The sequence below is a fragment of the Halichoerus grypus genome, chromosome 2, assembly GCF_964656455.1.
Source record: "Halichoerus grypus chromosome 2, mHalGry1.hap1.1, whole genome shotgun sequence".
NCBI lineage: Eukaryota > Metazoa > Chordata > Mammalia > Carnivora > Phocidae > Halichoerus > Halichoerus grypus.
Window position 1 is genome coordinate 29,426,146 of NC_135713.1, and position 13,632 is coordinate 29,439,777.

General features: G+C 47.4%; 1 protein-coding gene and 1 long non-coding RNA gene across 8 annotated transcripts in view; one reads left to right on the top strand and one right to left on the bottom strand.

The window, feature by feature from the left end:
* The window catches only part of LOC144381070 (uncharacterized), a 30,212-nt gene extending 19,990 nt beyond the window's left edge, over window positions 1-10,222 (top strand). For 6 of the 7 annotated variants that reach the window (XR_013445525.1, XR_013445524.1, XR_013445526.1 and 3 more), the window contains one exon: window positions 1-10,222. This is a non-coding gene — a long non-coding RNA (uncharacterized LOC144381070). The other variant, XR_013445529.1, reaches the window with a different exon arrangement.
* Window positions 5,017-13,632, bottom strand: part of GDNF (glial cell derived neurotrophic factor) — a 23,998-nt gene continuing 15,382 nt past the window's right edge. The window contains exon 3 of the mRNA XM_036111077.2: window positions 5,017-5,501. Coding sequence (XP_035966970.1) covers window positions 5,017-5,501 — 485 coding nt within the window. The remainder of the gene's footprint in view (window positions 5,502-13,632) is intronic.

Here is a 13,632-nt window from a genome sequence, read left to right on the forward strand (position 1 = left end):
GGACAACTGGGCAGTATTTGGTTTTAATTTCATTCAGGATGTGATGAGACCAAAGTTAACTACTGCATGGGATCACAGTAACAGTTCTGTCACCAAAGATGCGTCCCAAGAAGACACTCTGGATTGAGACCTTTCATTACCTGATGGAAAAAAGCCCCAAGCCCATGGCTGACACCTACGTCCTCTCCCTGCCATTGTGCTCTGAGGTGGACGGTATGAGGTCTTGGGTTTCCTCCTCCCTGGGACTCTGGGGTCAGACAGCAAATCAGCCGTGACCCAAGTAGGACTTTGCATGTGAAGGGGGGCGGTGCTTTCGGGTTTTGAGACTTAGGTTCAGGAAATTCTGATTTTCTGCCTTTACCTCAAGAGTGGATTGATTCTTTAAAAAGTTCTTTTAAACCTTTGCTTCACTCAGCCCTGGCCACAGAGGAGAAAACTGGCCTGGGCTGATCTCATGGGCACAAGCCACAGGAGACAGTCAGAGCCTGGTGACGGGGCTCCTCATCCAGTGCTCCCACCATTCTCGGCAGCAAGAATTCGGAGCCTAAAGCTCCACAGAAGCAGCATTCCCTCTGAGGACCACTGTAAGGGGGCATCAATCCCTCAAGTCTGCACTCATGATTCAAAATGATTCGAGCCTGGTGAGGATTTTCAGTAAGCATGGTGGAGGTTCTCTTTTTTATTGCTAGGAATTTCCCAGCTTTCAACACATTCTCCCTTACGTGAGAGACATTCATTTGCACATTCTCCCTTTGGAAAGGAAATTTCCAAAGCTGACCGCTGGTTAATCATGCTGAGCAAGAAACCACAGTACCTGTGTGTGTGTGTGTGTGTGTGTGTACGTGTGTGTGTGTGTGTGGGGGGGTGTCCTTCCCGTGGGAGCTGCCCAGCAGTTTCTGCCTCTCTACCGATCTCTAGCCCCCTCTCTGCGCATCCTGATGCTTATAGGAGCAGGCAACACCGCCCAAGGTAGTTTCAAGGGACGGTCAGCAGGTGTAATGAGCAAGAGAACAATGCAGCAGGCGGCTCCCTGGCCCCACCCACCTGGGGAGCTCCGCCCACCACGCCCCTCCTGGAGGGTCGCAGTCCTTGTTGGTCTAATCAAGGTTCTGATAAGTTCTGCACTTCTCTTTTTAACTATAAAAAACTGTTTGATGTTATTTAACTCAATGTTTTCCAAACTTACTTGATTAGAAAACCACCCCATCCTTCTGTTTTTGCGGAGCGTCTCACCCAGTTAACGATCCTGGGAGCCTACTTTGGGGAAACGGCTCTAAAAAGGGAGCAGAAGGTAGCAAGAGCTAACAATCTTTGCATTCCCTCGGCATGTCACTAATTTTGTACCAGAATTTGGCTGACAGAAACCTCGGCTGGCCCCAGCACGGCCCTGGCAGAAGGACTCCAAACGCCGGAGCACATAGTGGGGCCCCGAGACGCCGGGGACTCTCAGTGCAGGGGGGCCAGGAGCGTCGGGAAGGAAAGGGCATTTCGCGCAGAGCCTGGCACTGCTCTGGATGCTGTCTGTTGGAAAACCTCAGCTGGCAGACACTTAGAATGAGTATTAAGAGTGTCAGAGTTTTGTTTTGGGTTTAAAACACCACACAAGGCTACCTTTTCATAGTCACAAGGCTGCCCGTGACATAACCCAGGCTGTGTGTCATCCGAGGAGGAAGCATGCTCTCCTTCCCAACCCAGGGCACTGGCATTTCCTCTCTTTGGTGTGTTTTTCTTGCCACCAGAATACACTCGGCTCAAGGCCACCATTTGCGCCAACTCCAGGGACTGTCATACAGCACAGATGTGCACGGTGTCCCCCAAAGTTGTGCAAGGCGGCGGCTGCATCCAGGTGTTCGCCTGGTTCAGGGCAGAAGCCAAGGTGCTCCTTATCTGTTAGCGCTCTCTGCCTCCTAAATCCTGCCTCAGGGTCACCTCTAATTAAAGCAGGCCCCATTTTTTTTTCCCTATTATAAAATAGCCTGTTTGTATTCTTCATAGCATCTATCATTGCCTGGATCACTACATATTTTTACTTTTTTGAATACTGTCTGTCCACTAAAATAAAATACCAACTACACGAGGGCAAAGATTTTTGGTTTTGGCCACTTTTGGATGACTGGTGCCTTGAATAATACCTGGCAGAGGGTAGGAACTCCATAAATATTGGTGTGATTGGTTGTGGAGAGCCGATGGGCAAGCCATTAACCAAACTGTGGGCGGTGTGGTGGTGAAGGGGGGGCCTTCTGGTCCAGGGCCCGACTGATCATAAATACTTGGGATGGCCGCCTGGGCTAGCTGTGGTCCACGGGCAAGGGAGGAAGGACAGAAGGACAGGGAGCAATAGAAACGAGTTTTTATTTGTAAAAAGTTACAAAATGATATTGTACAAAAATAAAGTCTGTAGAGAACTTTGGTTGTATAACACAAACGACTGAGACAGATCAGAGAAGTCAGAACTTCCAAAGAAGTGCACTCCTTACCGGATCAGATGGTAATCGCAATGATATAGAAAAATCACAAACTTTACCCTTTTTGTGGATTTGGTGGAGTGATTTGCTTCAGTTAAAACTTGCTTGTGGTGTGTAGGTGATGCTGGGAACGAGCTGTCCACATCCACTGTATCCTAGAGCCCCTGTGAGCAGGGACTCTCCATGGGAATCGGGGGGATAACTGAGGCTGACACCTGGGGACAGCAAATCCGCCAGGATTCTCTGAACCGGACAGATGATCCTGGGGTTACATCACATTGTGCTTCACGAATGACCAGACGGCTGGGTCTGTCACTGTTTGAAGCAGGCTGCTCTTCAGCGGGGTCCCCACTCTGGCCCCAGGAGAGGGTGGGAGGGGGGTCCTTTTCCTTTATTTCCAGGTTGTGCAAGGGGAGCAGAAAAGACAGAGAGGGACAGAATGATGGCGAACTTGAGTCTTTTGGGGCTTGGGGGAAGGGATGTCTGGTAAATGCTGCCTCTTGGCTACTTTGCAAAATTCACATGATTGTTTGAGGGAGGCCAGTAGGTCATTTAATTGCTAAATCTGTCATACTTTCGGGCTATTAGCTACTCGGGTAGTGATAGATGATTTCCTTGATAAAAATCCCTTTTATGAAACATGCAACAAACTCTAAGAAAGGGCCCAGCACCTTGAGCCTGGGTCAGCTGCCAGGCAAACCCACCTCTGGGACTCGTGCGAGGAGCTGGGTTTTCCCGTCCTACACCCCTGCCCCCCCAAAGGCTTTCATCGTACAGGTAGGGCATTCTGTGGGCAGGAGACTTGGTGTGTGCATGCAGCTAGGCCAGACACGTCTTCCTCATCCTCCCCTCTGGGCCACCTTCTTCTGACAGGGACAGCGACTGTTGTCCCAGGGTGACAGCCAAGGGGCTCTTATGGCACCCAGGTAGATCCCATTTCTGGAAGGCCGGCAACATGCTCCCTGACTGCACTGGGCGTGAGCATGTTTCTCTAGAAGACGGTGGGTGGATGGAAGGATGGAGGAAGAGTCTCCACAAGTCACAGCAGAACCACGGCTGGCTGACAGGATTTTGATCTTACTTTTAGGTCAGCACTGAATCCAGGACTACTTACTAAAAGGGATTTACCCTTTCATATACACGGTTATGCATCTCATAGATCTGTGTGGTCGGGAGTAAGAGCTTACACGCAACGGAAAGGGAAGCGTGTGGTGGATCTGTTGGGCGGCGGAACAGCGAGCACGGGTCTTTGCGCGCCGCTCCCGAGAAGGGGGCCTGTCAGAAGCGCTCCTTCTGACGCATTCCTTTTTTCAAAAATTAAAATAGGGAAGAGGCGAAATGGGTTGGGGGGGAGGGAGATTAAGGAGGGCTTTTCTTAAAAAGGTAAAGTAAGTGATTTTTGCCTAGCGAGAAACTTTTTTTAATACTTTGAAAAGCATGGACCCTTGTTCCCAATCAAAATTTCCTTTGTCACTTTTCTTTGCATTTTGCGAGCACATATACTTTGGCACCTTTGAAAAGAAACTTTAATAAATAAGGGAAAAGAAGAGCAACTCATTAGTGAACGGTAATAAATAACAATAACTTAAATCTCAATAAATATCTTCTCTATATTTCTGTATTCTGAAACAGATGCATTGCATCGAGTAGCTTCTCTGGTCACTGGTGACCATGCATAAACGGAGCTGGGGGGTATGTAACATCTGTCTCTCTGTAAACCGACAGGCCCAGCGGGTCCCCCTGCCCCGGGGTGGCTGGGGGCCTTCCCCACTCGCTCTCCTGCAAGAATGCTGCCGAAAACGACTGGTTTCCTATTTCCAAGGACATCAAGGAAATACCTTCAGGTTTGTTTTTAGTCATGAGGACAGCCTTTTTGGTTCCTAGCCAGCTTCTTCCCACCCCACACACCAGGTTCCAAATCAATCACCGGCCGACCGTTCGCAAAACATGCTGGCTTTAGCAAACCTCAGGCCTCAACTTTCAAATTCAAGGGTAATGATCTCGTGTCTTTGCTTTTTGTGTTGCATTGTGTTGTTTCGTTTTCTTCCTCCTTTCCGGGGTATGTCTCCGCTGAGTGACAGAAAAATAACCTTTCTCGATTTCCGCGGTAAAACGTCATGACAAGGAACGACACCAGGATGACCGCTTCCCGGGTGTCTCCAGACATGTGAAAATAAACCACAGGAGATACACTGGTTTGGTTTCAAGTGCATCCGCAACTTTGCCCGGGACCGGCCATGGTGGGCTGTGTCAGATGACAGGAAACACCCAGCCAGGGACCCCAGCCCTGAGCTTCTGGTGACGTCGGCTGCCGGCCGGGAGAGTCCAGATGGCTGTTTTCTCTCCCGTCCAGTTCTCTGTAGCTGGATCTCCCTCTACCAGGCTCCCCCAACAGCTGCCTTCCTCCTCCTCCTCCTTCCTCCTCCTCCTTCCTCCTCCTCCGCTTCCTTGGTCCTCATCTTCCGATCGGGGCTAACATTCCCTGGGAACCTTGGTCCCTTCCTATGCACCGTAGTAGGAATGCAATACACGGCAGTCTCCGGAGCCCGAGTCAGATACACGCACACTTCTTGGCGGAATGCTTCCTTAGAATGTGGTAAACCAGGTTGTCATCCAGGAACGACAGGTCGTCGTCGTAGGCGATGGGTCTGCAGCAAGCCTGCCCTACTTTGTCACTCACCAGCCTCCTGGTTTTGGATAAGTTTTTTAATATCTTGTCGTACATTGTCTCGGCCGCGTCGCAGGAGCCGCTGCAGTACCGAAAAATCAGTTCCTCCTTGGTTTCGTAGCCCAAACCCAGGTCAGTGACGTTTAAATGTATTGCCGTTAAGACACAACCCCGGTTTCTGCCCCGCTGGCCTCGCCGCCCTTTGGCCCTGGAACTCTCCGGGCTGCCGGCCGCGGCCTGGCGATTCCGCTCCCTCCGGGGCGGCACGGCCACCTGCTTCTCGGGCGACCTTCTCAGTCTTCGGATGGTGGCTTGAATGAAATCCATGACGTCATCAAACCGATCAGAATAATCCTCTGGCGTGTTTGCTGTTCAACGAGAAAACAGAAAAGGTCACATGAGACCACAAGTACCGTCTCAGGCAGGCTTCTACAGGAAAGTGCTTCCAAAGTCAGCCTAGCGGGGACCCCCAGCGGGACCAGCAGCCTATTGGCCACTGCGCTCCCCACCCAAACCCCGGGGAACAGAGGCAAAAATGCCCCTACAGAAGGGAGAGTATCCAGTTCAAAGAGGAGACTAGCGTGCCCGGCGACAGACACGCTTCCTTGCAGAGAACAAGTCCTCAGAAGCACACCCTTCATTTGAGCACCATCTGCCATTTTTAATTAAGTCTGTGTTGTGGTTGCTGGGAGCAGGCCGCTCCTTGAAGGCCATTTTTTCTTGGCTGATGATCTGAGCTAGAGCAGGGGGCTCTCAGATGTGAGTGTGAGTGAGAGTGAGATGGCGCTGGGAGGCTCATGGAAATGCAGATTCCTGGCCCTACCCTTAGTGGGAGGTACAGGGAGGGGCCAGAGATTCTCCATTTTCAATGAATTCTGACATGACTTTGAGAAACCCTGGGTTAGAGGGTGAGAAAAGGATTATCTTGGATCGGGAAGTCTTCCAACATTGCTACTTTCATCTGGAATATCAAGAGCTCTTCCCTGGAATCTCTCCCCGACTCCACACCTCTGTGCCGCTGAGTGGGGCCAGAAGCATTTTGGTAGAACGAATGAAAAGCTCATGACTTCATCTATGTGTTAAAAGTTCCTTAAAAACTCCCTGAAAAACAGCCCACTTTTCACTAACAGACGACCACTTCCTCGGAACAGCATGACTTAAAAAAGTATGGTAAACTTAAGAAGACATTTATATGGATCAGCAAAAAATGGAAGGAGATGCTGCTGTGGAGAGAGGCCCAGCCTCCGCTGCAGGCGGCCACACGACTCCCACGGCCTTTGGTGGCCCACAGGACAAGACATGTGTGCTTTAGGGAGATCACACGGAGGAACAAGGAGGCGATGCTTCTCAGAGGTTTGAGACCTTTGGGTTAGAGCAAGAATTCCCAATCCCTTGGGGTTTTCTGCTCTGTTGCAGAATTTGCTTTGGCTGCTCAAGTAAGAGGTGAGGAACTGCTTGAACAATGTAATGCATTTCTAAAAGAAGAAAGCCATTCAAACCCCTTGTTATTAGGTCCTAGGCCTTTTATGCTCCCCTCATCCCCATTTCAGGTAATTTAGCAGGTTTAGGGTTATATGTGGCTCAGAAAAAGACACCTCAAAATAGTTGTTGGCAAGAGTGAACATGTTTTGCCAAGACTGTGGTAAAGCAGAGAGGGATTACTTTGGGCCTGACTCCTGTCGAATTGTTTTGTCATGGACTGATTGTTAAAGCAAATGTCAGGTATCCTGTTGTGTAAAACAAAATCCAGCTAAGGCGACTTAACTCTATCAACCAATCAATCGATCGATCAATTGATAGGTCTATTGATCGACACTGATCTATCTATCTAGATTACATAGAATATATATAATATAGGATACACAGTAACGAAAGTGCAGATTGTGTGGAACCCCCAGAACGCCTCATTGTCCGGTATCTGGGATTTGGCATTGCATAGTCCTGCTGCCTGGGAGTCACGAAGCTGCTCCCACCCTGGTTTGAGCCCCATGGTCTCTGTCCGGGTTACCACAGCAGCCTCGACCCCCCTCATTCCAGCCTTACCCTCCTTCAGTCTCCTTTCCACTCAGCAGCCAGAGCGATACTCTTCAAACTGTTAATGCAGGTCATGTCCCTCCCCGCTCCAGACCCTCCAATGGCTCCCCATTTCTCTTGGAGTAACAGCCGAAGTCCACACTGGCCTAAGGCCCTACCTGACCTAGCCACCCCTTCTCCTCCAGCCTTTGTCACCTCTGGCCTTCTCTTCTACTTCTCTTCTCCCTTACTGCCTCTCCTCCAGCTTTCCGGGCCTCCTTACCTCTTCTCACACTCGGGGTTTCTCAACCTTAGCCCTACTGACATTTGGGGCAGGATCATTCTTTGCCGTGGGAGGCTGTCCTCTCACACTGCAGGATGCTGAGCAGCATCCCTGGCCTCAAACCAGGAGATGCCAGGAGTATCCCCCTGACCCTTCCCTAGACATTGCCCAATGTCCCTGGGGGCAAAATCATCTTGGGTTGAGAACCACAGATCAGACACAACCAGGAGCTCAGGGCCTCGGTGCTGTCTGTTCCTTCTCTGCATATAACACTGTCCCTGCACAGCACCCAGCGGCTCACTCCCACACCCCCTTCACGTCTTCACTCAAAGGTCACCTCCCCCAAGTCCTACCCTGACCTCCCCGCTTAAAATACAATCTTTCCCAAGCCCGAATCCAGACCCCTCTGCCTTGCTTCCCCACCCTCCACCATAATACTACCTTCCAACATACAACATAATACAACCTTCCAAAACATAACTGATTTCCTGTGTTTTTTATTTACTGTCTGTCTTCTCAACTCCAGGAGGCAGGGACCTTTGCTTCGCTTGTTCACCCATGGATCCCAAGCGCTTAAAATAGGATCTGGTCCCTGGAAGCCCTCGATAATTTTTGAATAAAATAGGACACTTTAAAAGGGGAGAAGGAGGAGTCCTTAATTTTTCAAGGGGACACTCGGATTTCGGTTGAGGACCACACCATAATGAAATAAGCGGCTTCCAGGTCAACAGCCCACGTCGCGGGGGAAGCGGCCGTGCCGAGTGGCAGCGTCATTTTCCAGCTGAGAGCGAAATACCCATCTCGCCAGCCTCCTGCAGCCGCCAAGAGCTCTCTCTCAGTGTCCGCCTCCCTCGGGGTCTCGGAAGGGGCTCCCTCGGGGAGGACTGCTGTGGGAGGAACTCGGAGTCAGTCATTTCCTCGGAACCACTTTCTAACTGGACTTCCTTAAGAAATTTTCTTTTCTTCTGAAAACACAAAAACCTTTAAATCACTCTGTTTAAAGAAATGAATGGCTTATTTTGAGGAATGAGCTGCTTATGCTATTTGTGATTTTTTTCAATAATAAGCTCTGAAGAGGAAATTAGGTGTGCTCAGTTTCAAAAAACCATGTCTTTTATAGAAATCTGAACTTCTAAAATTGATATATTAGGGGTGATTAATCAAAATACCAAAAAAGTCTTCATGTTCCCCAAAAAGACCCTTTGTGTTACAAAAGAACTCACATGAGGGGATTTCCCCCCCCCCCACTCTATTCAAGAATTCCTGAATAGATCAGTAACTTAAGAACCTGGGGACATAGAAAGTTAAAATCAATTAAGAATCAACTGAAGATTAATCAGAAATTTTACTAAAGATGAAACATTACTAAAATTTTAACATAAACTCACGGGAAAACATTCAAGTTGTAAAAGTTCAACTTACACTGGTTTAGAGACTCTCTAATTTATGCAACAATAAATTACATACTTTTATATTACTGGAGTTATAATAACAATTTGAATCCGTATATATAATGTTCTTATTTATTGCCTGATCCTTTCAAAGTTCCCAAAAACCATTTTCCCTCCTTTTTATGACATTTTGACTGCATGGCTCTGTCCATTGGTTTTGCTTGCCAGATTAAATACAGAGCACCTTGTTAAATTTGAATTTCAGATAAATTGCAAATAAATTTTTAGTCTAAGCAGTACTAAATGATGTTTGCGACATACTTACACTTTGTTATGAGAACGTTTAGTTCCTTTATTTTAAATTCCAGTTGGCTTTTTCAGGGTGATGAGTATAGCAGTGTGAATGCACCAACCACTTATGCTTTTGGATAAGGTGGTAAACAGATTATTAATCCTGAAATAAAAGGCTTCCAGGAACCTGGGGGGCAGTCAATAAATGCTCGATGTTAAACCGAAGGATATAGCTAATAAGTACTTCTCCTTTTTGTGGGAAAATCTGCCTCATACCTTATTGGTGATGTGGAAATATTTATCGAAGCCCCAGTTTTAGGCCCCAGGCGATTCTTAGTGAGCCCAAAGCTTTTTTTTCCCTTCCCTTTTTCCTTTCTTCTCCTTCTTGAAAAATAGAGCAAAAAAATAAATATTTATTTTGCAAGTTTTACATGGATATGAATTTTGGAAACCAGAAAAGGGTAACATTATATTTTCCAAACCACAGAGCAAATAGGCCTGTCTCTTCCAACTAAATTCCTAATTCCAGGCCTGAGTTCCCTTAATTTATCAACACGAGGCATTTCGGGGCCATGAGCAGCCATTCGCTTCACTGTGCCTGTTCTTAGAAATTCTGCAGAGGCCTCGAACCCGGGCCCTGGCAAACCCATAGCTGCCTGTGGAGCTGAGGGGAGAGAAGGGGGTTAGGGTTTGGATTAGTTCCCTAAATTAAAACTTAATGGCATATCACTTTCTTCTTCACCCTATAAAGGGCTTGGCCAAATGTCAGCTATCCAAACAGCCCTCGTGAGTACGAACTTTGATAGTAAAATACTTGCAAACCACAGAAGAGGAGCATCATTTTTAAAAAATAGGTCAAACACTTGCTTGTTTCCCAGACCCACTTGGAGGATATGTCTTGGAAAAACATGTTCATCTAAAAGCTAAAGTTTTTGAAAAATCAAAATGTTCAAATGCATTCAAGTGATCCTTCAGGATGCAACCAAATATTTTGGCATTATTCTCTTTAAGATATTTTAACTTTGATGTGTCCTTTGTATAAACAGTGCTATTCCAGCAAATGAAACCTTGTACTGGGGGGTATTTCTGGGAACAAACCGTTCACAGCAGAGACCTTGCCTCCCTTGATTATGGGGGAAAGACAGTAAAGTCACCTCAGGAACAAAGGACTGGGATATTGACCATTTTGTAAAGGTAACTGAGTTTTTATAGGAACAATGGTAAGGACTCAGAGTACTTGTAATAGCCTAAGGAAAAAGTACATAATTCAAACCATTCCATGCACAAAACAGTCTCCTAAATGTTAGATTTCTCTTAAGAACAGTAGAGTTTAACGCTATTTTAATCAAAGGAGTGGTATTAGGGTGTCCCCCTCCTTGCCCCAGCCAGGCTGGGGGGCTAAGCCAGCCTTCAGCCTGTCTTCAACCCATGGGCCCCAAAGGGAGGCAGCACAAGGAGAGTCCACCCCAGAGTGCAAGTGGGCTCTGAGGACAGAGGGAAGGTCTCTGAGGCTCTGAGAGTTCCAGAAAAAAAAGGGGGGGCTGGATCCTAGTACCCACAGTAGCCCCTCTTAGAGGAACTGTCTTCCAGGCCAGAGTCAGCCTCAAGGACGCAGGGGCCCCAGAGAAAAGGCCCGACTATTTCTTGCTCTGGGGAACAGTAGCCTCTGTACCCCACTGGAAAGCATCCAGCTGCTATGTACTGGGGTGAAGGGCAAGGGTTAATACACGGAGGTCCATGGGGTGAGCAACTGCGCAAGCCAAGGCTGCGCAGGTGAGAGGTGCATCTGGACCCAGATGGCCTTACTCCAAATAATGCCCCATCCAGGGTGGGCTACACCCTGGGGAGGGGGGCGGGGTAAGGCCATGGAAGGCTACGCCGCAGGCTGCTGAGGAGCTGGGCAGCCTGTCCTCACAGGTAGAGCCTCCCTGAGAAGGCTGTTCACAGACAGGAGGCCTGGGGGACTACTGAACCTGATATTCTTTACCTGCCTGTACCCCGGGGAAAGTACAGACTGCTCTGTAGACCAAGTATGCATATGCAGAACACAAGTTCTATCCATCTACCCACACACATGTATACGTACATACGTGTGTGCATACACGTGCGCACATACATGTTTACATGAGAATCAACCTGATGATTGTTAGAGCTTCTCAAGAAAATTCCCGACTCATGTCATTCTTTGGAATACGTTATTTTTACTTTTCAGTAAGATACAAACATGATTTTTCTTCACTAATACTGAAATACTGAAATATTGTAAGTATTAAAAAACTTTAAAATTCCTCATATTACAAAACTGAATCATTCTATGTTTAAAATAACAGCTTCCTTGATGCTCATAAAATATTACCGATATAAAGGGGGGATGGATACCTCCTTTCCTACAGCATCAACTTTAAGCCCCACAACATCCCTGCAAGGTTAGTGTAGGGACTGCGTATTATCTGGACTTCACAGATCGGGAAACTGAGGCTCAGAGGAGATGAAAAGAAAGGCCACGTGACTCATAAATGTGGACTCTGTTGGTTTCGTTTTTTTATGTTGAAAAGTTTCTTTAAATTAATTAATTAATTATTTTTATTATTATGTTCAATTAGCCAGCATATAGTACATCATTAGTTTTTGATGTAGTGTTCAATGATTCATTATCTGTTGGTTTAGTTTTAAAGTTCAAACTTATTCTAGGCCTCCATGCCACCTATTTGTTTTTAAGTACCAAAAAAAAAAGAAAAAAAGCTTACTACTAGGCAGCTTTTTAAGCCTCGAGGTGTGTGGTAATTTACTCAGGAACAAGTTCAAGATATGCTGATTTCACCTGTACACAGTTACCAAATCCTGTGAGAAATATACTTTCTGTTGGAAAATTCAGCGTGAACTGAGTTACGTGAAGTAGATTCTAAAAGCAGGCTGCCTCGGGCCACAGAATACAGTAAGTTGTCTCTGGAAAGGGAAAAGCCAGGCTGTTCAGGGGCACCTCCCATGCCCTGGGTCTTGCATATCACTCTAAGGCAGATCTGGCACTTTCCCAGTTAAAACCGGAAAACCAGCAGCCAAGGGCGGTGGCAGATTCCGACAGAGAGGCCGCATCTCCGGAAGCTCCTCAAACTCACTCTGGCACCAAATGATGAGGCTCTCGCTGCAGAGCTGGAGAGAACACAGCCTTGAATTCCAGTCTGGGGTCAGTCCCTGACCAGTCTCATGACCTTGGGCTAGTTACTTAGTGCTACTGAGGTTGGCTGGACCTTCTCTGGGGCCCTCCCCAGTGCTAATGCCCTAAGAAGCAGACAGCCTCCGTCCTGGGGGGGGGGGGGGCGGGGAGTGCTGAAAACATTCATTTTCAGTGACCTCTGTCAGGGAGAGGCCGCCTCTGGCTGATGTCCTGGCAGCATTCTGCTCAGGGCCCCGTGAAACCCCACGGGAGGTATTTTAGGGTCTAGCAGTTCTCGATCTTTTCAGTTTACCTCTTGGCTCAGTGCGTTGGTTACATTTGAAATATTCACCACGGAGTGTCTCCCAACTCATCATCTTCCTCTGCCCTATGCAGGAGAGGTGAAAAGATGTGTAGAAAGGGTGCTGAGTCTCAAAACACCCTAGGTTCTAGGGGGTCCTAGGGGGAGGCATCCTTACACCTCAGTCTCCATCTGTAAAGGAAGGGATGGAGCCCATGGCCTCTGAGAGGACATATTACACCAACACGCTGTCAGCCTTCCATCTCCATCACCCGGAAGTCGAACGCTAAACCTGCTATTTTCTTAAAAATCTCTATTTTATCCATTTCTTTTCGCTGCTTCAAGCATGTTTGGGTCATACCCGGCTTATGAATCCAAGGCTAGAATCACCCACTGCGACTGCTACCAAATGGATCACGGATCCAGCCCGCCTTGCAAGCTGCTGACTCTTGTTCTTATTTGACCTTCAGCGACCTCTGAAATGTGTGGTGTTACTCCACGAGAAGGTTCCAGTTTTCTGAAAAATTCTAGAGTTTTGTCATCTGCTACTACTTATGTGTTAATTTTGCCACTGATTTGAATTAATTAAAAATAAAAAGCCTGTAGGTCACTAAGCACCAGAATGCGGATGTGTGTGTCACATTATGTAACGATCATCCTCGCGTTCCTATTTTAGACAGACTAGTCACCCAGTGTTAGACCGGCCTAGTCACTGGGTCTCTTGGGTTAACTTCAAGAGGGGTCTGTGGCATCTATTTCCCTAAGAGTAATCACCAGTTGAGGCGATTTACTAAGTCATTGTGACCACTGCCGGAGCTAGCAGCACGTTCTCCTCATGACCCGTGGTTTGTTGACAGTAAGGCATGACATGGGTTTATTTGACAAGTATTTGCGTCGTAAAAACACCAGTGTTTTGTTGTTTAAAAAACGCATTTCTGGATCCTCTCAAGGCAGAAGAAAAAGACCAACCAGGATGCACACCATTTCAGAATATAGAAAAAGGAGCCTTGGGTATACTTTCAAAAGCCACTTTGCTCATCAAAATGCCATTTTATTTACCATCTCC